The 23,400-nt window shown below is 48.3% G+C and overlaps 1 protein-coding gene across 1 annotated transcript; it reads right to left on the bottom strand.

The window, feature by feature from the left end:
* Window positions 1-3,770: 3,770 nt before the first annotated feature.
* On the bottom strand, window positions 3,771-4,820 carry LOC131298642 (protein MAINTENANCE OF MERISTEMS-like). Its single transcript, XM_058324119.1, has 4 exons — window positions 4,536-4,820; window positions 4,270-4,437; window positions 4,068-4,187; window positions 3,771-4,001 (listed from the first exon to the last, which is right to left on the bottom strand). The coding sequence occupies exons 1-4, from the start codon at window positions 4,818-4,820 to the stop codon at window positions 3,771-3,773; spliced, it is 804 nt and encodes a 267-aa protein (XP_058180102.1).
* Between the last annotated feature and the right edge of the window lie 18,580 nt (window positions 4,821-23,400).

Here is a 23,400-nt window from a genome sequence, read left to right on the forward strand (position 1 = left end):
TATCCCTGAGAGAGCTCGCTGGGCCGAAAACCGCAAGGGCGGGCGGTTCCAGGCAAAAGTTAGAGCAAGCCTGCTAGGTTTAAAACCCAAGAGGGCGGCCTAGGCAAAAGTTAAGGCAAATGATCAAAGAAAAGCTCGCTAGACCGAAAACCCGAAAGGGCGGTACTAGGCAAAATTTAGAGCGCAAAAGGAGAGTGTCAATACCCGAGTGAACCCGTAGCCTGAACTACGTGCGGGCCTGATTCTCTTCCACGAGGGATACGTAGGCAATCTCATCCCGAGATTCGGTCCTAATTCCTAAATATCAAAATCCGATCCCGAATCAAGTCCAAATTGACAAATCCAAAACGCTTTTCAGAGCCGCATGTGATCAAATGAACCGAAAGGGGGAAACCCTTAATCAGTCAATTTTATTCAGATTACTTCTTTATTACAAGCTGAGCATGAAAATGAAAAAGCACAAAATCAAAGCACACTTTTTATTTCAAAGTCTGGCAAAGTAAGCGGTCAACCCATCCTTGCTTTCACATCCCTCTTTAGCCATTTGCGGTACCTTCCGGTCGAAGCAATAGAAAACAGTGGGTCACTGGGCTCGGTCCTACGAGTCCCCCACGACCGAGTGTAACTCCGAAGGCCCGAAATGTTGAAAGGAGGGAGACGAAGCACTTCAGAACCCGGCTGCGGCACCTCCTGGCTAAGTCCAAGCTGACGGAGAACACGGAAGGGTGAGTAGAAAGAGAAGCCTATCAAGCCAGCCACAAACACGTGCGTCGAGCCCATGTTGCCAACAGTCATAGCAGGAAGCCTCAGCCAATGGCACCGCCAAGCAATGTCATCTTCCTCCGCAGAAGCAAGGAAATCAGCCCAATCATCTTCACTCCCATACATCACTTGAAAGGGACGGTTCCATCCACTTGCACGATACCACCAATCATTGGCTGGCGGTGTCAACAGACTTAAATTGTCACAAAGCCACATCTGCCAAAAAGAGAGAAAACAAGTAAGGAGCCAGATAAAGCCTGAACCGAGTGTCGAGGTAAAATGAATGAGAGAAATAGAAAAAGGAGAGCTGAGTGAGGTCCCTAACCTGCACAACAGCGGACTACCACCAAAAACCCTTGTGCGACCAGCATGAACGGCATCTAACCCCATCAAGGTTTCAGTAAGGACCAATGGTGCAACATCCTTGCGAGCCTCAATCTGAGCAGCAACCCCCGCCAGTGAGGAATTGGGCTGACCAACGGACGAAACCAACAAGAAGGCCGCCAAGAGGCAAATGCAACAAGCCATCATCCTACCACCTTGGTACTCGAAATCCATCAAGTCTCTAGGTGGGCTGAACCTCTCGTACAACTGCACGATGTTAATGGCATTACCCCGAGTAAGAAACTCAGCGATGTTACCGCTAACACCCAGCTTTGCCTTCAGAATATTCTTCATGCTCTCCCTGATCATAGGAACAACCGGCTCAGCAGAGTCATGGCTTCCGCGATAAGCATGAAACTCCTCGACGGTGGGGCACAGTTCTTGAGAACCGAAGCGAAAGACGTGCACCTCTGGATCCCAAAAGCGTGCTGCCGCATGCAGCAGGACGGGACGAATTGCAACCTCTCGGAGATGTCTTAGGGCGTAAAGCCGGTGCCCTCGAAAGTTCAGCCAGTCGATGCCTTCGAGACTGTCCAACCAAGGGCGATGTAAGGCTTGGTTTAGCATGGTGATGGAAAGAATGGATTTTTGAAGGGAAATGATGAAATGAAGTGTGAATGGCTTACCAAAGGAGAGCCTGGTATTTATAGAAGCTTAAAGTGGGCAACACCACTTCCCCACCAGCCTTGAAACTCATCAAGTTTATCATTTTCAAAATCTTTTCAAAATTCAAACTTTGGAAAACTTTGAAAATATTGGAAGAACCACAAGTCAAGCTTTGGGGAGCCATTCTGTTATAGGGAAGCAGCTAATACGAAGCCATTCAGGTACATTGAAAACGTGCGAGCAGAAGAAAACAACAAAAGGCAGCCAACAAGTGGCATTAGAAAACAGCAGGGGACAGTCCATGATAGAAGTCCCGAGCGCTCGGGAGTGGAGTCCCAAGCGCTCGAGACCACTCTCCCCATTTTGGCTTCCATGCAACATTAAAACCCTGTTTCATCAAGTTTAACAATTCCCAACAGTTGTATAAGGGGTACAGAAGTTCTGTCCATATGTTTTGTCGAGCATTCAAGTGTGTTACGTGAAAAATCATAAGTTTTCCAAAGTTTTCACTCCTTGAGCATGTCGGAATCCGTATCAAGGGCATTTGGTCGAATCGGGCAACACGCTCGAGCCACGACGGGTCTCAGTGACTGTTTGACGCACTCCAAAAACGTGTCAGCACTCTTAGTTCAAGCTTTCATCATTCAATCGTACCAAAATCGTCATTTTAAATGCAAGTGTCGATTGTCAAAAATGTTTTAGTAATTCTCCCGGTCCCCTCGAGTCACAACACTCATTGTCAACCGCGCAGTGCACTCGGTTAACGATCAAAAGCCCTTAAATCTAAATTTCATGGTCGATCGCTCAAAGGTTTGTCGTTTGGTATCGATGTTGAGTTTTATTCCTCACTTTGAGAGTATGGGTCCAAATTCGCGTACTCTTTACGTTCTTTCAAAGCTAGACGAACATATTTCATAAAATATAATTCTGTAACAGCAGTGCGAGCGAATAAAAGAACAAAGTGCGAATTCTCATAAATGAACACGGTGTTTACAATGAGTGAAAAAAAAAGAAGCACAAAAAAAAACTGGGACAAACACGCGCCCAAATCCTGACTACCGGGGCACGCAGGCCCGAGCAAAACTGAGGCACACAGGCCTGAAATCTACAACTACAATGGCACGCAGGCCTATGTACAAGGTAAAACTAACAAAGCAAAACTCGAGGCTCAGACCCGTCGAATCCTCTTCTGTTGTGGTCCCTCGGACTCAGAACTTTCGGGTTCATCATCACCGTCGTCGTCAGGAGAACCAGAAGCAGTACTCGAGTCCGACATCCCCAGGACACATGACTCGGAGGACTCCTCTGTCCCCTCCTCTGTCTCCTCCTCTGACTCCTCCGGCTCCACGCGAGCTGGTCTCCGCTGAGACGCCCCCCGGGGCAAAACCTCGAACCGTCCCGCACCTGCAGCAGGCCGTGGCGCGCGCCCTGCACCCCGACCTCGTGCGCTGGCAGGCACGGGAGGGCTCATGGCGCCCTGTGGGCGCATCCTAGCTGAACGTCGTGCCGGCACCTGCATATCACAAACATTTTCTCATTTTGTGCATATTCGAACGTAACTTTACTCAAATCGAAATATAGAATATGTGTGCATGTCATACCTGAGTGGCAGCAGGAGAAGCAGTCACAGGGGCAGGTCTCGTCTGAAGGACCCTCCCCTTAGCGCAATCTTTCAAGAGGTGGCGCATCCCCACCATCAGCATCACGGCCTGCTCAGCCCACTCTCGCGGCACCTACAGAATGATCCAAGATTCAGAATACGCGAACAGGGAGTGGTCAATATATAAAGCAAACGGAAATGCTGTTTATACCTGAGCAGGAAACCGCATCGGCGGCTGTGGGAGATGTGGCACGTCGATCACCTCCCGTGCGCCCGACGAACTCATCACGCCTATAGTCCACTTCAGCGTTGGCAACGCTGGTGGTACTGAAGCCTCCGCGGTCTCTGGGACCCTCGTGCTCCCCTCTCCCCCACCTCCAGCACCCACACCTCGCCCACCGGCAGGGGCTCTAGTGCCTCATCCCCGACCCCGTGTAGAGCGACCACCGCGGCTCCGCGCTCCGCCCTCGTCCCTCCAAGCCCCCACTCCAGCTACCCGTCTCTCGAACTCCTCCTCCACCCTCAGGCTCCTCGCCAGGTACCGATCTGCATAAGCAGCATAGTCCAAGGGGCGTCGCAGGTGCCTCTCTAGATCCGTGTCCGGCACGGTGAACAGCTCAAGCTCAGCACGAGTGTAGGACTCAGTCCTCTACACGCGTGGAGGAAGCAGCCCGGGAACCACGAACGATGGAAGACCAAGTGACTGTCGAGTCACTCGATCCCCCAGGTACCACTGCCAACCCAGTGGGCACTCCAGTAGGACCCTGCTCTGCGTCACCTCCCGACTCCTCGGAAGGAAGTCAGCCTCCATCCCTGCCCACCGGTCCCAGCGAACCTGCAATTCAAATTTTGGATTCATTTATAAGTCTACTCGCCGAAAAATTTGATAAAAGAAAAGCAAGAGATGTCGATCGTACCACAACCCCTGTCAGGTTGTCCAGCCGGCGCCGGAAAGTCATCACCTCTCCTCGTCGCTCCTTTGCTCTCCGGTACGCCTTACCCCAGGCTAAGCCGCGTGGGAGTAAGTTCGAGTCCGTACAAGTATTCTCAGGTGGGAACATCCCGAGAACCTCGTAAGCCCAAAGCTGCAAGTTTCATAATTCAAGTCGAATCAATCTCAAATGCATAATTCAAGTCGAAAAGCAGTCGAAAGTAATTCAAAAGCAATAATTCAAAATCATACCTCAAACACCCGCCAGTACCCTCCAACTGTGTCTCCAACCCCGCGAGAAGCAGCTCCAAGGAGACAGTAGAGCGTGCACAGAGCAGCACCTCCCCAGTCGAAGCATCCCGCCTGTCCTAAGTCGACCAAGCCCGCTAGATAGCACAGGTGCACCCGGCTACGCCTGTTCGGGAACAGAGAAGCCCCGAACAAGTATAGCAAGTATGCTCGAGCCGTCTGGGCCGCCTCCTCGTCGGTCGCAGGCTCGTGGTCCCAGTACTCCACGAACTGCCCGTAAGCTGCCATCCCCCCGCTGTGGCGTGGCACTCACCAGAGGAACCACCTCAGAGCCGCGTCGTCCAGCACCAGACTCGAGTCGTAAGGGATCAGGTCTCCTCCAACTCTAAGCCTTGTGATCGTCGCGAAGTCGAGTGGCGTCATTGTCATCTCCCCAAACCGGAAGTGGAAGGTATTGGTGGTGTCCCACCACCTCTCCGCCAGTGCTGTAAGCACAGCCCGGTCCACCTTCACCACTGTCAGCAGCTGTACGAAGGGTCCAAACCCTGCTGCCTCCACCAGTGCTCGCACCCTCTCAGGCAAGGCCCTGAAGTGCGCTAGTGAGCTGGCTGAGCCCCCATGGCCGTACACGTCCGTCGTGCGCTGTTTCAACAAAGCAAGAAAATAGCATTAGATCTGAAGCAGGAAATAAAATTTGAAGTAAATTGCGGGATTCAAGAAAAGATAGTGATCGAAAACTCACCGTGACCCAGCCAGAGGAGATGTGTGAAGCTCGGTCCCGGAGGAGCATCACCTCAGGGTAGTCAATGTAGCCGGGGACGTAAGCCGTCATCCCCACAGGCTCAAAGAAGTGTAGTCGAGGAGCATACGTAGCCGGAGTGAACTCGGGCCGCTCCCTCGCTAGGTAGGCTCGCCGCCCCTCCAAGTAGGCCTTCGCCTCGTCTACCGCGGTAACCCGTACTTCAGCAGCCGCCTCGGCATCCACCCTATCCCCTCCCAACGCCTCCGCCTCCGGTACAACCACCTCTTGGGCGCCCGAGCCCGCTCCGCTCAGTAAAGCCCCGAAAAGCGACGCCGAAGCCCGGTCCTCAGGCGTGCTAGCATCCCTCAGCACCGATGCAACCACAGAGTCGAGACCAAGCGCGTCCAAGACATCCCGGGGCTCCGCGTCCTCTAGGAAGTCCCCGTCCGCGAAGGGAATAGGGCGTGAGGACCCGATCCCACTATCCCCACTCCTCGGCTCCAACACCGTCGCCGTCCTCAGCACCGGCGTCTCCCTGAACTGTCCGACGACTACCTCCTCACCACCGAGGTCGGCTATCCCCCCGTCGCTCGCCCGCTCGGCAGCCGCAAACAACTCCTCCATGGTAGGGGCAAAAGGCCTGCCCGAACCCCCGATTCCACTGCCCGAACCTCCGTCCCCGCTGACAGAGCCCTCCACTGCTACCACCTCTGCACCCTCACCGGTATCGGCCGTGGCGTCCCCGCCGTGGGGCTCCACCCCTGCGCCACCACCATTCCCCCCGGTTGCCGCCACTGTGGCACCGGCGGTGACCTCCTGACCGATGACCTCCGTCCCTTCGCCGCCGCCGACCGCCCCGTCTTTGTTCCCCCTCGCCATACCAAGAGTGAGAGGATCGAGAGAGTCGAGAGGATCGAGAGAGTCGAGAGGATTGAGAGAGTCGAGAGAGTCGAGAGGATTGAGAGAGTGATGGCGGTCGAGAGAGATGAGATCAGTCGGTCTGGTTCTCGAGCGCTCGAGAACCAGGGTCTTAACCCCCGAATCAAAATAGGAAGATGAAGGGGGCGGTGGACCCCAGCAATGGTCCCGAGCGCTCGACACCACTCCCAAGCGCTCGGGAGTGGGTCACCAGTGCTTGACTCTTTTTGTTGCTTTTCGTAAGCTCATGCATTTCACCTTGGTTAATGATCATTGTCCTTCAAGAATTTTTACAAAATCAATCTCAGTCCTGTTTAAATCCGAGTCGAGACAGAGCAATCGATGGCAGATTTTGTTTCGTGATCTATTCTGGATCATCCTAGTTTGCCCAAAAAAAATTTCTGCTTAGAGGTCGATAAAAGTTTCCTAAATTCTACAATCGTCGATGTATTCGCAAGAAGTTTTACCCAACGCGTAATACTCCTTTCATCCTTTGGTCCACCAGACAGAGTAACGGATGGGCCCCATTTCTTGTTTCTATCGTTATCAAAGCATTTGTCGATCTCTTTCCAATGCATGCATCACACGTGTTTGCATTTGCCCCAAAGAACTACGCTAGTCTGATCCCTACAAACGGGGTACGTAGGCAGTCTGAAAAGACACGACCCTGTGCATTGAGTGCTTATATGCTTTTTATTTGCATTTGATTCGTAAATTGAGGATTTGATTTGGCTCGAATTGGGTTGTCTCGTTCTTTGGACGACACTCGCATCCAAACATGATGCCAAGCGCCGTCCAAAGAGGGGTAACTATAGACACCCCAATTTGGACTTGTCAAATTTCCTTAATTTGTGGCCCTGGGGCTCCCCGATGATGAATATGGATCAGAACAAGCCATGTACCAATTGAGACGTTGCTCCTTGGAGGAAATGACCAAAATCATTCCCAAGCGCTTTGAAGCAGTCCCAAGCGCTCCAAACTGTTTTCCAAAAACCACTGGCCTGACTCACTCTCAAGCGCTCGAGAGTGAAGTCCCAAGCGCTCGAGACCACTCCAAAGCGCTCGAGACCTCTCCCAGTGCCCAATGGGTGAAGAAGATTCCCACTATCCATGCAAGCCATCATTGCACCGGCTGAGGTGAGTCAACACTCAACCTCAGTCAGAGAAGAGATCAACTGAAGATTTCTTTCTTTAAAAATGGATTTATTTCAAAATCACTTGATTATCAAAACCATGGGTTATATCCTCTATATAGATACACCTTGTCTTTCAGTAAAAAAAGGAGAGAGAGGGGGGGACAAAAATCTTCTCTCTCTAAACTCCTCTTCTTCCCTCTTTCTTGTTCAAAGGAAAAGGTCTCAAAAACAAAAAACTTCTTGCCCAACTTCAAAGGTCTCTTTCAAAATCATCAAAGAAAAAGGCAAGAAATCCAGAGCACTCTCAGTTTCTGATCTCCACATTCACCTTTCACAACCATCCCAGGAGCAAAGTGTCAAATAAAGGTAGAATCATTTCTATCCTTGGTTCAAATCAAGAGGTTGTTCTCCCTTCTGAGGGGGGTCTCTCAGCCTGTCCCAGTCCTTAATACTGGTGCATGGTTGGGAGACCTTAGTGAAAAGGCAAGAGCAAAGAGTCCATGAATAATGTTTTCCCAAAACCCCTACTGGAAACACTCTAGAGCGCTCCAGAGCGCTCGGGACAGTTTCCAGTCCCATGCATGGCATTTTGGTAAGCAGTAGGTTGGGGTGAGATGCACTTTTAAACGAAATGGTTTTATTCTGGCATGTAGACACAGAAGATCATTTTTCTTAAAACAGAAATGTTTCTTACAAATCTCAAGTAAGAATAAAGTTTTCCTAAGTTAAAAATAAGATCTTCTCTTGTTAAAAACTCAGATAAGGATGTTTGTATGGTGAAGCAGTACCATTTTTTTCGTTTGAGAGTAAGCTGGCATGCAGCTCACTCCCAAGCGCTCGGATCCATTCCCAAGCGCTCAGGAGTGCATGCATGCCATTGCATTTCACTTTCCCAGTTTTCTGTGTTTTCTGAGCTTCTACATGTATAGATTTGTATATTTGCTCTTTTAGAATTGTAGATCCGTTTGTGTAATGGCAAGGATACATGACTTGAAAAACTTGAGGTCCCATCTCAGTTTTTCAAGTCCTCTGCTGAGCCAGTGGTCTGTGTAACAGTATTTCATTTTGCAGTCTTTACATTGTGTTGTGTCAGTGCTAACAGAAAGTGCAGGTGGGGGTTCAGACACTCCCAAGCGCTCGAAAATGCTCTTAAGCGCTCGAGAGTTAAGCCAGTGAGGAGTGTTTCATTCCCTGTTATCTTGCTGTCTTTCATCACATAATCACCCTCCCATACACATGCACCAGTGTACACCGTTATTTGGCATCTTATTCGAGACTAACAAACTATGCAGGATTTGGTCAGTAGCAGTCCGAAGCGCTCGAGAGTACTCTCAAGCGCTCGAGAGTTGATCCAGTAGCAGTTTATACTGCTTTGCCATCATGCATGTGCCCATCATCATTTCATCACTCCTTGTACACAAGCACCAGCATACACCTTCTATTTGCTACACTTGTGGATACCTGCTACATGTTTAATGAAACAAAATCCATTTGAAAAATCCCACAAACACTTAGTAGAGACCGACATCGCGTCGGGCGAGGGGGGTGCCGTAAAACCCTTCCCCCCTCGTAACATGGCTTCCGAACCCTCGAATGGTCTCTGGTTTTCAATTCAAATCAATCAATTTTCAAATCAAAAACGGTTTCTCGGGTGGCGAACCATAAATCCGGGTGGCGACTCTTCAAATTTTTCAAATCAATTAGCCGGAGCGGTATGTGTTTTGGGCCGCCCCGATCTCACCCGGGGCTGTGGTAGCCCACAGGATGGTCAAACAACAGCTCGAACAGACTCAAGCTAAAATGTCTGTTTGGGATGTACTTGTTCATTCCACTCGCCATCGAGAATGGCTCATCCAAGCCCTCTCCCATCTGAAAGTTCCCTTCGGTATAACCCCAGATGAATTTGTGACACTCATCAAGACCATACCCATCAAGCATCCCATAACCTTCACCGATCGAGATCTGCCCGCCAAAGGAACAGACCATAACAGGCCATTCCATGTCACTTTGAAATGTCATGGTAAATGGGTTCCAGTGATCCTAATCGACAATGGGTCAGCCATCAACGTTTGCCCTCTCCGTGTTGCTTATTGCTTGGGGTACAAAAATAAGGACTTCTCTCTATTGGAAGTCAAAGTCTGAGCATATGACAACACTTATCGCGATGTGGTTAGAACTCTCATGCTCCCTATGACCTTCGGATCTTATCAAACTGAGGTGGAATTTCATGTGGTGAGCATCCCCGCTTCCTTCAACTTGTTGCAGGGAAGGCCCTGGCTGTATCGACCGAACATTATGGCTGTACCCTCCACCCTTCACCAGAAGATCCGTTTGGGACTTGAGACAGGAATGCTCACTATTCACGGAGACTCTAGGATCCGCGCACCTACTGAAGACAATGCCCCACTTTTGGAAATCCAGCATGGGGAAGAAGACATTGCTTTGGGAGGCTTTTCGTTGGATACTTCCAATGCTGTCTTTTCTGTCAGGATTGATGATGATTTCGTTATTAGCAATGTCGCCATAAAGATAATGAAAAAGATGTCCTACATGTCAGGTCTAGGGTTGGGAAAGAACCTACAAGGACCTGCAAAGTTTGAGGCCCGCAGAACCCTCATGCGCACCACCGGCCTTGGTTATTTGCCCTCAAACGGCAGTAAAGTAAACAAGGGAGACAGATTGGAAGACTATTTTGTTAAAGAGAAAGCAAAGCAGGTATACCAAGGTCAGCCAGAACCATTTTGGGATAAGGAAACTAATACTCTACTGCCAGGGTTCGAAATATTCGCCAACGATGTCTAGCTGGATAGTGAAGAAGAATTCGAGGTTGCCAAAGAATAGGAGAAACCAATTGATTGGATTGAGGTCTTTAACATGGGAAGTCTAGCCGTCCTATTCAAGGAGGATGAACCAATGGGTACAGTCATGGAAGCTGAAGTATTGATGCTGGGACAGGATGTCCCTGAAGATCCAACTTCGCTCATCATGGATGCCACAGGAGACTACAAAAACTAGACTTTCATACCAAGTGCAACGTGCCAAGGGTCTGATTCTGAGTCCGAGTCTGAATCCGAGTCTTTTGAGTCTTTCGAGTCTGTTGAGTCTAAGTTGGTGCCTCTTGGCCCAACTCCCCATGGTCTGTACTTTGAATTTGAGTTAACCCGTGTGTATGGTGCCTCCGAGGCTTTTGCCAATGGTGAAATAAATGAACCTGATTCCGCTTACCTCCCTAATTTTGAAATAAATTGTGTCAACCCTGATGATGAAGAGATCGATTTCGATGGGGATATCCCTAAAGAAATCCGATCCCTAGTCGAAAGGGAAGATGAAAGGCATGCTCAGCCTATAAAAGAAGAAGTTGTTTTAATAAATTTGAGAGATAAAGGGAATCCCCGGATGATTCAAATCGGTTCCGCGCTATCCGCAGAAGAGCGTCAAGCTCTCATAAGTTTGCTGAAAGAATTCGAAGATGTTTTCGCATGGTCGCATGCTGATACGCCCGGATTCGATCTTGAAATCGTGGAACACCGGATCCCCTTTTTATCCTGATGCAAATCCCGTAAAATAGAAATTGAGACGCATGAGACCTGATTGGGTGCTTAAGCTAAAGGAATAAGTCACTAAATAGATCAACACAGGATTTCTAATGGTAACTGAATACCCTCAATGGGTTGCAAACATTGTTCCTGTCCCTAAAAAGGATGGTAGAATTAAGGTTTGCGTTGACTTTAGGGATCTTAGCAAAGCAAGTCTGAAAGATGACTTCCCAGTACCACACATTGATGTACTGGTTGACAATACCGCTGGGCATGCTTTCCTTTCTTTCATGGATGGCTTTTCAAGATACAACCAAATCCTAATGGCCCCAGAGGATCGGGAGAAGACCACATTTGTCACTGAATGGGGAACTTTTTGCTATTAGGTAATGCCTTTCGGGCTAAAGAATGCAGGATCTACTTATCACCTGGCCGCTATGACCTGTTTACATGACATGATCCACAAAGAAGTAGAGGTTTACGTTGATGACATGATCGTTAAGGCCAAAGAGCGAGAAAGACACCTACCTGCACTCAGGAAATTCTTTGAGAGGATCAGAAAGTACCGGATGCGCCTTAATCTGGCCAAAATGCACGTTTGGAGTCACAGCTGGAAAATGCTCGGATTCATGATTACCACCCGAGGTATCGAGGTCGATCCGTCCAAAATCAAGGCTATTCTAGAAATGGAGCCGCCATGGTCCGAAAAGTATGTAAAAAGCTTCCTCGGCAAGGTGCAGTTTATTAGTCGGTTCATTGCCAAACTAACTTCGACCTACGAACCAATCTTTCGCTTGCTCAAGAAAGGTGTGCCATTCAAACGGGATGACAAGTGCCAGAAAACTTTTGAGGCAATTCGGACTTATCTGCAAAATCCACCGGTATTAATGCCCCTTGTGTCGGGAAAACCTTTGATCCTATACCTGTCAGTCACTCCATCTTCTATGGGGTGTATGTTGGCACAGGAAGAAGATGATGGGGTTGATAAGGCTGTCTATTATCTGAGCATGTAGATGGTCGGATGCGAAGAGCGTTATACTCTGTTGGAAAAGATGTGCTGGGCACTCGTCTGGGCTTCTAAGAAGTTGAGGCACTATATGAGAAAACCTATCCACTAAGGCTAATTTCTCGAATGGATCCCCTTAAGTACCTGTTCGAGAAACCGGCCCTTACGGGAAGGATGTCACGATGGCTACTGATGTTGTTAGAATTTGAATTAAAGCACGTCACCAGGAGGTCCATAAAAGGAAGAGTTGTTGCTAACTTCTTAGCCGACTGCCCAGTTGAAGGAGGTGAAGATACTGAGTTTAAGTTTCCTGACGAAAACGTAATGGCTCTAGTTGAAGATGTTTAGAAGTTGAAGTTTGATGGGGCTACTAATCAGAAAGGGTTTGGAATTGGCGTGTTGCTAATAGCACCCAATGGGTCTCACATTCCGCTCGTGTTCAAACTAAATTTTGAGGTCACTAACAATCAAGCTGAGTACGAGGCTTGCATTGTAGGTATGGAAGCAGCAATTGAAATTGGTAGAGAGAAATTGGAAGTGGTAGGAGATTCCAACCTGGTAGTATCACAGGCCAACGGTGACTGAAAAGTCAAAGAAGAAAAGCTAAAGCCATACCATTAAGATCTTGAGGATCTCATCCCTCACTTCAACAAAATAACCTTTACTCATGTACCGAGGCTCAAGAATCAATTTGCGGATGCCTTGGCAACACTAGCATCCATGGTCGAAATTCCTATTGGTGTGAAGCTAAGGCCGATAGTGATCGAACAAAGGGATACGCCGGTATTCCAACATGTCATGGCCGTCGATGAGCCTGATGATGGTCACCCTTGGTACTATGACATTTGGATATTTGTGGAGAAAGGAGAATAACCCATTGAAGCAAGGAAGAAAGACAAAGTCGCTCTCCAAAGAATGGCAACTCAGTACATCATTTGCGGAGGAAATCTATACCGGAGGTCGCACTACGGCATGCACAAGTTATGCATCCATGGTGCAGAGACAAAGAGGGTAATGGAAGAAATCCATGAAGGTGTGTGTGGTCCTCACATGAACGGCATGATGCTCGCCAAGAAGATCCTCAGGCAGGGATATTTTTGGTCCACCATGGAAACAGAATAGAATACGTGCGACGATGACGAATGCCAGATCCACCTCACGCATGTCCCACCATCCGAACTGCATCAAATGACCTCGCCATGGCCTTTCTCGGTATGGGGAATCGATGTCATTGGAAGGATTGTGCCAGCTGCATCAAACGGTCATAAATTCATTTTGGTGGCCGTTGATTACTTCACGAAATGGGTGGAAGCTGCTTCTTACACCACTTTAATAGCAGTTCAGGTTGCACACTTTATCAAACAAAATGTCATCTACCGGTATAGGGTTCCTCATGCGTTTGTATCCGATAATGTGGTTCATTTCAAAGGACGAGCCAGAAAAGTCTTAGATGAATTCCAGATTCAAGTACACAAGTCAACAACCTACCGGCCACAGACCAACGGAGCCATGGAAGCAGCTAATAAAACAATCAAAGCCATTCTGGAAAAGACCATTCAATCCGCAAGAGATTGGCATGAGCAGAATGGTTAAGCAATCGATTTAAAGAGCTCATGTTGTTTGATGAACGCCAGTTGAGGGCTCTCATCATATCCAAGGGTATTAGAGAAGGATTGCTCGTGCGTTCAATAAGAAAGTGAGGCCTAGGGACTTAATAGAGGGCGACATGGTCTTAAAGGAAATCGGGGCGCCAGTTAACGATCCACGCGAAAAGTTCCGACCAAAGTAGGCTAGACCATACATCATCAAGACCATCCTATCCGGAGGAGCTACGCAACTCATTGACTTGGACGGAAACGAATTTCAATTTTGGTCAACTTGGATCAACTCAAGCGCTATTATCCCTGAGAGAAGCTCGCTGGGCTGAAAACCGCAACGGCGGGCAAACCCAGGCAAAAGTTAGAGCAAAAGCCTGCTAGGTTGAAAACATGCAAGGGCATCCTAGGCAAAAAATTAAGGCATGCAATGAATGAGCTCGCTAGACCGAAAACCAGAGCGAACCCTACCCTGAACTACGTTATGACCTGATTCCTTTGCTATAGGGATACGTAGGCAGCCTTACTCTGAGGCCTAGTCGCAATCAATCAAAATGAAAATCCAGGTTGTAAGAATTCAAAGCACTGAATCAAGGAAGGGGAAACCCTCCACAACTCATTTTATTATAATAACTGCTTCTAATACATAAGGATGAGCATGACTTTCGAAAGCAAAAAATGCAACATGATGAAAGTAGGGTCCATAATTTATTCTGCGATCAGGATAATAGGATTGAGTTAGTTTTCTTGAGCCCCAACCCTCGCGGCAATGTCTCTCCTCAGCCACTTCCGGTAGCTCCTGCGAACCATCACAGATGGGTAAGGATGCGCATCGATCACCTCGCGAGTCCCCCAGAGTCGCTGATAGTTGCAGAGAATAGGGTAGCGAAAGAGAGGAAACACAACATCAACTACCACCTCTGCAAGAGGCTTCCTGTCTAAGGCCAAGCTGACGCTGAATCCGGTATGGGATATAGAAAGTGAAAGCCTCTAAACCAGCAAGGACGACCCACTGGGGGCCCATGAAGTACATTGTCATAGGGGGAAGGTCTAGCCACGGACACCTCCAAGAAATAGTCTCAGCTCGCAGATGCCTGAAGAAGTTGACCCATTCGGAAACTTGTCTGTCCGCAAACTCAAAACATCGCAGGGACAACAACCTAGCCTCATACGCCCAATTACCAGGAGGGAAGGTTAGCACATTCACCTTATCACAAAGCCAAATCTACAAAAGAGAGAAAAACAAGTAAGAAACCATAAGAAGCCGATCCGAGCGTTGAGGTAAAATGAGAACGTGAGAAAAACTCAAAAAAAGGAGAGCTGAGTGAGAAGCCAACCTATAGGAGGAGAGGACTACCCTCGAAGATCTCGGTCTCCCCGGAACAAACCTTGTCCAAACCCATCAAAGTCTCAGCCAAAACTATGGGAATCACGTCATTTCGAGCCTCAATTTGAGCGACAATGTTGACTAGTGCCGAGCTAGCATGACCGGCAAAAAGTACCAAAAGATAGGCTGCAAGCAGGGACATGCAAAGGGCAATCATGCACCGAGTTTGGTAGGTTATGTCTGCAAGATCGCCGGGAGGGGAAAACATCTCGATAAATCACATTATGTTGAGATGACCATCGCTAACTAAGTAGCGGGCAACACCGCTACTCAATCCAAGGATCGTGGCCAAGACCTTGTGGATGCTCTCATGTACAGGAGATGATGACTTCTCCCAAGCCGAAACCACCGAAGACGCACAGAACTCCTCCACGGTAGGACAAAGTTCTTGCTCGCCAAATCGAAATACATGGACCTCGGGATCCAAGAGACTTGCGGCTGCCGTCAAGAGCTCGGGGCAAAGACAGATGTTGCGAAGGTACCTCATGGAATAGAGACCATGAGCCCAGAAGTTGAGCCAATCAACACAATCCATTGAAACCAACCATGGACGAAGCAAACCGGTGAGCGAAAGAGCCATTGGGAGGAAGAGAGAGCTTTAGAATGATGAAAGTTGAGTGGGATAGAAAGAATTTGAGGTCGAAGGCCTGAATTTATAGAAGTAAAGGAAGGGAGCAACTTCAACTTTCAAAGAGCCGCGGGTTTGAAAAGTGCAAATTTTCCATGAGTCTTGCATAGGAAAAGGCTGGGTCATAGCATGGAAGCACAATGCAAACATTCATTGGCTCAAAAATGCCATCGCACAGGTCAAGCTTCAACCATCGTGCAATCTGCTTTGGGAAACAGCAAAACAAAGACTGTCAGGAAAATAACCACGCGCGGCATAATGGAGCAACACGCGACATATAAAATCCAAGAAATCAGCACGGTGTAGCATTGGTACCCCATGAAACCTTGAGACATAACGCACGGCATTTTGAAGACACGCACGGCATACTACGTCTGCATTTTTGCAATTTTTGACAGCAAGGGTATGGAATGGATTTAAGGCGTCTTGGGATACCATCAACTGCCAGAACTCACTCCAACAAGTGTTTGGGACTTCAAGGATGTTTCGTTTTGAGTCAAGTCCCAAAATTCAAGGTCGTGGTACAAAAAGTCGACATAATCCCATTCTTGAGGCGTGTCAAGGCATCGAATTGCCTTACAAGCCGTTTCAAGTCGCTTTCTTGAGTCACACAGGTCATATTAGTCGAAAGTAACTTAGTCCAAGTTCCAGCTCGAGTCCCGGGTCAAAATTTGAAGTTGTCGCCCTTTAAAGTCAACGTTTTCTTAGTTTTCGAGTGTGTCCCAAGCATAAGGTCAAACTTTCAAGTCGCATATCAAGCTTTGAGAATTGCCATTGTCATATGTAGTCGTGTTGAGCCGGCAACAAGGGCATTTATGTAAATTCTCATATGTAGCGTCAATTTTAAAGATCGTTCGATTATTCCTTTGATTTCTATTCCTTTGTCAATATATTTCCCATTGTAAACCATGTATTGGACTCAGTTTCATGATCTATGGCTAGTTGTACATTTTGGTGAGCGTCTTAGTTATTCAATTCTTGTTGAACAACAGCAATGAAAGAAATTGACTAATAAATACATTGAAAGAACGATTTCCATGCATAGATATATAAACCCCTGGGTATCTATGAGGGGAAGTACATAGCTAAACAAGGCTTGCAAGCCTGATGCTCAAAATCCTATCTACCAAGGGTAAACAGGCACCTTACAAAGGGAAGCACGCAGGATCCATCAAAAGGAAAAAAGCAAAAGAGGAAACTCAATCCTCATCCTTGTCCTCATCCACGCCCTCCTCGTCCTACTCAGAAACCTCCTCCTCCGCCTTGGAGCTAGCGACCTCCTGGCTATGAGTGACCCTGGGAACGGTACTCCCAGAGGTATCCTCCAGGTCCATGTCCGTAGGCTCCTCGGTCTCGTCGAAAACGGCGATAGGCTCCTCCTTGGTACCACTAGAGTGTCGTTGTCTCTTCGATGGCCTTTCCTCCTGAGATCTAGCAGAAGAAGCCTATTGCACAGGCATGCGAACAGACTTCTGGCGTAGCCCTCGTGAAGCCCCTCATCCAGCCTGCAATAGCGTAACATTCATATAGTGTTTGCGTCATAATCAAGGACAAGGATAATGAGATAAGTGGCTAAGATTCAAGGGTTTACCATCGTTCCTCCAACATGAATCAGTACTGACGGGGGATGACCCATGGCATATTGGCGCACAAGTTGCTTCAGGCCCATCATGGCCGCCGCCATCTCCCTAGCATATTCCGGAGTCACTTCCGCAATGAAAGGGATAATTAGAATGTGCGGCGGCGATAGCAAATTCACAAATGAAAACATGTCATACCTGAGTAAGGAACTGTGGAGGCTCGACCATAGGACGTCAAACCTCCACTAGGCCAGGAACTCCCTGAGCGGTCACTACATCCACTGTCCAGGAAAGTGCAGGCAACCCGGCCCCGCTCTAGCCTGCGCCATCACCGCGACCTCCACCTCCTCTTCCCTCATGTCCTCTTCTTCCTCTACCACCTCTGCTACCCCATGCCTGCTGCGTCACCTCCCAAGCAGCACGGATCCCAAAGCTCCTCATTAGGTGTTGACACCTGTACTCTACGTAGTCAGCACCAGCCTGAAAAAGTGGCTCTAGCTGAGGGTCCAGCTATGTGAACTGCTCAACTTCCTCCAATGTGTACTCGCTCGTCGTTAGCACAAGAGAGAGAAGTGGTCCGGGACTAAGAAAGTGTCCAGCCCTAGCGACAGACGTGATACCCGGTCGCCCAGGTACCACTGCCAGTCGTAAGGGGACTCCAAAAGCACTCTCCCTCTCGTCACCTCCTAGCTACGAGCTAGGTAAGGGACATCGAAATGATCCCAAATACGCCAGTAGACCTGCAATCAAGAGTACCGGATATTAATATACTGACAAGGTGAAGTGCACAGAAAGCATGAAATAAACTATCAAAGAAGCATTGGTACCTGGTTAGGAAGCAGCTCGTCCAAATAGAGGCGGTAAGTGTTCAAGTCGCCCTTCCCTTTCTTCACTCCTCGATACTCCTTTGACCAACGGAGCGCTCGAGGAAGTATCTCATCGCTGGGACATGACGTCGTGGGAGGGTACATGTCCAGTACCTCGTACGTCCAAAGCTGCAAAGTTTAAAGCATTGAAAGTTAGCACAGTATATACAAAGAATGATGAAAGGCTAAATAACTAAAACGAAAAGCAATGTTTTGGGCAATACCTCCCAGACTCTCTAGTAGCCACCGAGGCTCTTCCCTGCTCCTCAGGAAAGAGACCTCATGAAGGCGTAGCATGCCCCCAAAGTCGCGCCACCCTAGTCAAAACGGGTAAACTCCCCGATATTCCTCAGCGCTGGCAAGAAAGAAAGGTGTACTCGGTTACGCCTGTTGGGAAACAGGGACGCACCAAGTATGTACAGTAGGAAGCCCCTCGCCATCTGCTCCTCTTGGACCCTATCCACTGGAGGCTCTGTCCAAAAGTCTAGAAGCTGAGCGTACGGTGCATCCCCCTTCTTTGCCCTCAGCCTGTACCCCAGGAGATGCCTTTGAAGCTCGGGATCCCTCCCCGCCATAGCATCGTAGGGGATGGGGTCCCCTCCGACCCTCATACCAGTAATCGCCGAGAAGTCTAAGGGCGTCACTATCATCTCGTCGAAAGAGAAGTGGAACGAGTTTGTCGTGTCCCACCACCTCTCGGCGAGTGCCCTCACTACCTGGCGATCATTGCTCGCCCTCGTCAGTACACTGACATACTCCCCGAAACTTGCCTCCCTCACCATCTCCCTCACCACCTCCGGGAGTCTCTCCCAAAATTGGGGCACATCGCCCGCACCACCGTAGCACGAGATCCTTATTTCCTGTTGCAATAAGAGGTATGATTCGATGAACAAGCATGATATTCAAAAGCATGGAATTGAGAAGCATAGTGTATTGTATTGAAATGCAAGTATCAAAGCATACCTTATCTCGTCGCAAGGACAAGTGCTGCTGTGGGTCCCTTAAGATTAAACCCTCGTCGTAAACAGTCCTCTCTGGTCTGTAGGCGTCCAGCAGCGAAGGCACCACCGCATGCAGAAGTGGCACGTAAGACTCCTCGGTAAAAGGCCGGTCCTGCCCAAGGACCGTTGTCGCCTCGTCCACCACGGTCCTCTGTGGAACTAAAACCTCCTCCTCCTCGACCCGTGGCCCCTCGGCCACTCTAGTCTCGAGCTCGGCCCATAACTCCCTCTCGCAGGACTCAACCAAAGCCTCTGCCAGCCCAGGTACCCCTCGCAGTGTCTCCACCAAGTCCGTGAGGGATGCTGTCTCTAAAAAGTCCCCTACACCTATGGGCCTCGATGACCTTGCACCCGCGCCACTGCCTACAAACATGGCCGGTGTCTCCCGCTCCACCACCAGCTCCTCCTTGACAATGGGGTCCTTCCCCAAATCGTCCTGAGGCTGTCTCACAGGAGAAGCCTCCGTCTCCTCTGCTGCCCCTTCCGAGCTGCCACCACCGTGGGCCATGGCGGCCCTTTCCTCCAAACCTATTGCACCCTCCTATCGACCCGGTGTCTTGTCCTCACCCCTCAGTGCCATTGCACCCGGACTCTCCGAGCCTCGGTCACTACCGACCGCACCTCCATCGCCATCATCACTACCCACCATGGTAGCCGTAGCCTCCTCGGCCAAGGCTGCCAAAACCGAGACCCTCGTGGTCAACAAAGCAGCCCCGATCGCCATATCACCCCCCGGAGGGACCGGGGATGGTGTAGCCTCAACCCTTGGTGGTTGATCACCACCAGGCACGTCAATATCACTCATGATCACAATATGAGAGAGAGGGGGTGATTAGGAGAGAGAGAAACAAGAGAGAGTGTCGAGAGAGAGATATCGAGAGAGAGAGCAGAGAGATGAAAGAAAGCGAGAGAGGGAAATTCGAACAGTGGGGCGTACTGTGTATGCCTCACCCGTATATACCCCCTTTGAACCGAATCGCCTAGAATTAAACCTGGACCGGGTTCAAAACCCATACCGCCGCATGATGTTTTGACTAGAGCGCATAGTATATTGAACCAGTATGCAGAATTCTTGGGTCCTGAAGCCTGTTCAAAGCTTATTTGGGTTTTCCAAATTCACTTTTGGGCCCCGTGACTATTTGATGTTTCATTTTTCAAAACTCAAACTGGAGTTGATGCACCGCGCGTTGTTCTGTAGCTACGCACGGCATTCTGGTTTATTTTGACAATTCAATTTCTGAAAACAGTTTCATGGTAATTGGGACTGCGATGTTTTCGTGCCTTTGAGGCTTCGTGCAGGAATGAAGAAAAAAAGAAAACAGGCAGATATGAGAGAAGGGGGTTTTTCATTTCACAAACCGGGGTAATTCCCGGAATTTCTAGTACATTTGTTCAAAAAAAAAAAAAAGAGCAAAAACAAAGAAAAACTCCTACTGCCCCTCCCCCTATTTTTTCTTTCTTCTTCATCCTAGTCTTCAGTCGCTCCCCTCGCCGGACGCGTCATTCTCTCCATCCGAATGGTCGTCGGAACGGTTTGGTTTCCCCTCGGAGTCCTCCGCAGTGTCATTGGACTCACGCTCCGGTGTGAAGTCAGGGTCGTTCTTGTCCTCCAACTGGTCGAAGGTGAATCTTGAAGATTGGAGACCGCACGGCAGAGTGAGCGGATCATCGAAATCAATCTCGCGATCTATGGGGTGAGTTGTTCAATCTCCTCCCGGTACGAGGCCATCTCGGCCTCCAGAGCAATGACACGTGCGATGAGGCTTATATCCGCTATCTTTGTCTTTGAAGAAAGCCCTGGAAACAACCTGTTTGTGAGAAGTATGGGAGAGATTCGAAGAGACTTGAAAGAGTTTTAATGATGGTACATGGAATGAGGCATCACCCTCCTTTTAAAGGAGCATTAGCTGACGAACGGGCACGCCTGCATTGATGGGTGCCCTTAAACCAGCCGAATGTTCTCAGAAATTGAAGAGTTGCATGAAAAATTGAAATACCACGTGGTACCCCTATAAACCACACGACATTTTGGCACCACAGAATTAAATCATTTTTCATGAAAATTGTTTAACCCAGCCACCAAAATCCCCTTGGTAATCAAATATTCCAACCATTTTTTAGAAAAATCTACTAGGATGTTGTGCTTTCATTAAAGGGTCCTCCGAGACCCGTAGAATTTTTCGTCCCCCGAGGACTCGCCGTGTTCGCATGTTTTTACTGTGTTCGTCCTTCGGGGCTTGTTATAATAACCCCTGGATTTTACCATAATTCTAGCCTCCCGAGGGCTCGTCTCAAATCTTCGCCTCCCGAAGACTCGTCTCGAATTTTCGCCTCCTGAGGGCTCGTCTCGAATTTTTGCCTCCCGCTCGTCTCAAGCCATCTTAAATTTTAGTCCCCTGAGGGCTAGTCTCGAATTTTAGTCCCCTGAGGATTTGTCTTAAAATTTTAGTCCTCCAAGGACTCATCTCATTTGTCTCACGGATTTTGTGACACTTGGCACTGCAGGCACCAATTCTTTTCAAGTTGGTTGCATGATTTTACAATTCGTCCTCCAGGACTTGTTTTACTTGCTTTGTCCCGATTGAACTACGTTGGTCTTATCGCTGCATATAGGGTACGTAGGCAGCTCCACGAGCGCGACTGTCTTCAGTATTTACTCGCATTTTGGTTTTCATGCGTTTTTCTTGTCTCCATTCAAAGGTCTTAGAGTGATGGATTGGGATGCCTATTCTTTAAGCTTTACTCATACCAATCAATGGTATCCGAATCTGTTAAAGAGGGACTACTGTAGACACCCCAATCTGGGCCTCGAAGGTTCTTTGAATGTCCCGATGATGAAATAAAGGAAACAATACCTTTGAGAGCTTGGATGAAGGACTCCCTCAACCCAAAAGGCCCAGATAAAACCAAAAGCTCAGATAAACCAAAGGCCCAACCGAAAGCCCGAACCAAAAACCCAAAAACCCTAGACTAGACTTAGAATACCGGGCGAAACACTTCTACACCGCACGGCGTAGTAAAAATTATTACGCCGTACGAGGTCATGAGGTTAACCGCTTGACATTTCAGGTAAAGTTTCGGCAGGCTCAGAAAGCTGTCGGCCACGCCCATTTGAGCCACAGCTGCAAAATGGCTTAGCTGAAAAAGCACTTCTGGCCCGCCCAGAAAATGCCTCCACCATTTGAATTCAAAATCCTTGGCTCTTGCCTATAAATACACCCCTCCACTCAAGGGAAAAGGGGCCTTGCTTCATAACCTTTCTCTCTCTTCTTGCCTTTACACCCACTCTCTACTTCCAAGCCTTGAGAATGTTATTCCCAAAAGACATTCTTTAAGCACTTTACTACATTTTTCTCCTCACCATTAAAGTTAGTCTCTTACTAACTTTGAGACCTCATCCACCAAAATACCCAACCGCCACTCACACCCACACCTATCTTTTCTCACCCAATCTCGTCCACCCACATCATTCATCATCCGCTATCATTTCTCATCATCCATCCCTATTCAAGCTCAAGATCAAAGGTAAAAACCAAGTTTCCTTGGGCTAGGCTCTGTCCTGGCCCTGAGGGGGCTTTCCTGCCGTTAGGTTTAACCCCTTTTGGTTAAGTTTTGACTTAAAAATTATTTCTAGAAAATAAAACAGCCACTATGCTGAAGATACCATGCCGTGCGGCACTTTGATCTGTCGCACGATGTAGTATGTTCAAGCGCACGGCCTTTTGTTAGCAACTGCTTTCTTGTTCAAACTGTCTGGATCTTGACCATCCTTCGTTAAGCTTGTTTTTGTTGTTGATATGTCTATCATTAGCGCTCTCAGAACAAGACCATATCTACAAGCCATGTTTTATCTTATAAACAAGGTTTTCTTAATCATCTCAAGCGATTAAATACGTCAAAAGTTGTTTCATGTTCAAGGCTTGAAGAAATGGTACTGTTCCGAGACGATCCAGTGTTTGTACACCTTCTGATGTTTCTGAAAAATGGCGCACGTGGTTTAAAATATGTCGGGCGATGTTCTGGATGCTAATGACAGTCTGGTAATAAGACGAGTACTTCGCACGACGTACTGTGATGCTGTGCGCGACATTATGGTATGCCGTATGATGGGTGGCCATAGTCCAGACAGTTTGTTAAGTAGTTCCTTTTTTCTTCTTTTCTTCCTGGCATCATTCTTATCATTCCTGTACAGTAAGCACCACGTACACGCCAATGTGATATATTCCCCGTGTCCTTTCCCCTCTTACTTGCTTTATTAAAGAATTTGATTTTCTAAAAGATATTTAAAATTTCTCCTTTTGAAAATGCTTAGTAGAGACCAGTTTATCGGGCGAATGGGGTGTTTTTTCTTAACAAAACCTTCCTCATTCGTAACGTGGCTCCCAAACCCAAAGTCTCGACATTTTCGCTAGACCAAAAAGCCTTTTTCCAAATGAGTTCTCGGTTTCTCGAATCATCCATCTCAAAAATATA

The sequence above is a fragment of the Rhododendron vialii genome, chromosome 8a, assembly GCF_030253575.1.
Source record: "Rhododendron vialii isolate Sample 1 chromosome 8a, ASM3025357v1".
Taxonomy (NCBI): Eukaryota; Viridiplantae; Streptophyta; class Magnoliopsida; order Ericales; family Ericaceae; genus Rhododendron; species Rhododendron vialii.

Coding starts and splice junctions, on each gene's coding strand:
- LOC131298642 (XM_058324119.1), bottom strand. CDS start 4,820: ATGGCAGCTTACGGGCAGTTCGTGGAGTACTGGGACCACGAGCCTGCG. Junction 4,188..4,269: donor ACAACCTGACAGGGGTTGTG/GTACGATCGACA, acceptor TTTGAATTGCAG/GTTCGCTGGGACCGGTGGGC. Junction 4,002..4,067: donor AGTGGTACCTGGGGGATCGA/GTGACTCGACAG, acceptor CCACGCGTGTAG/AGGACTGAGTCCTACACTCG.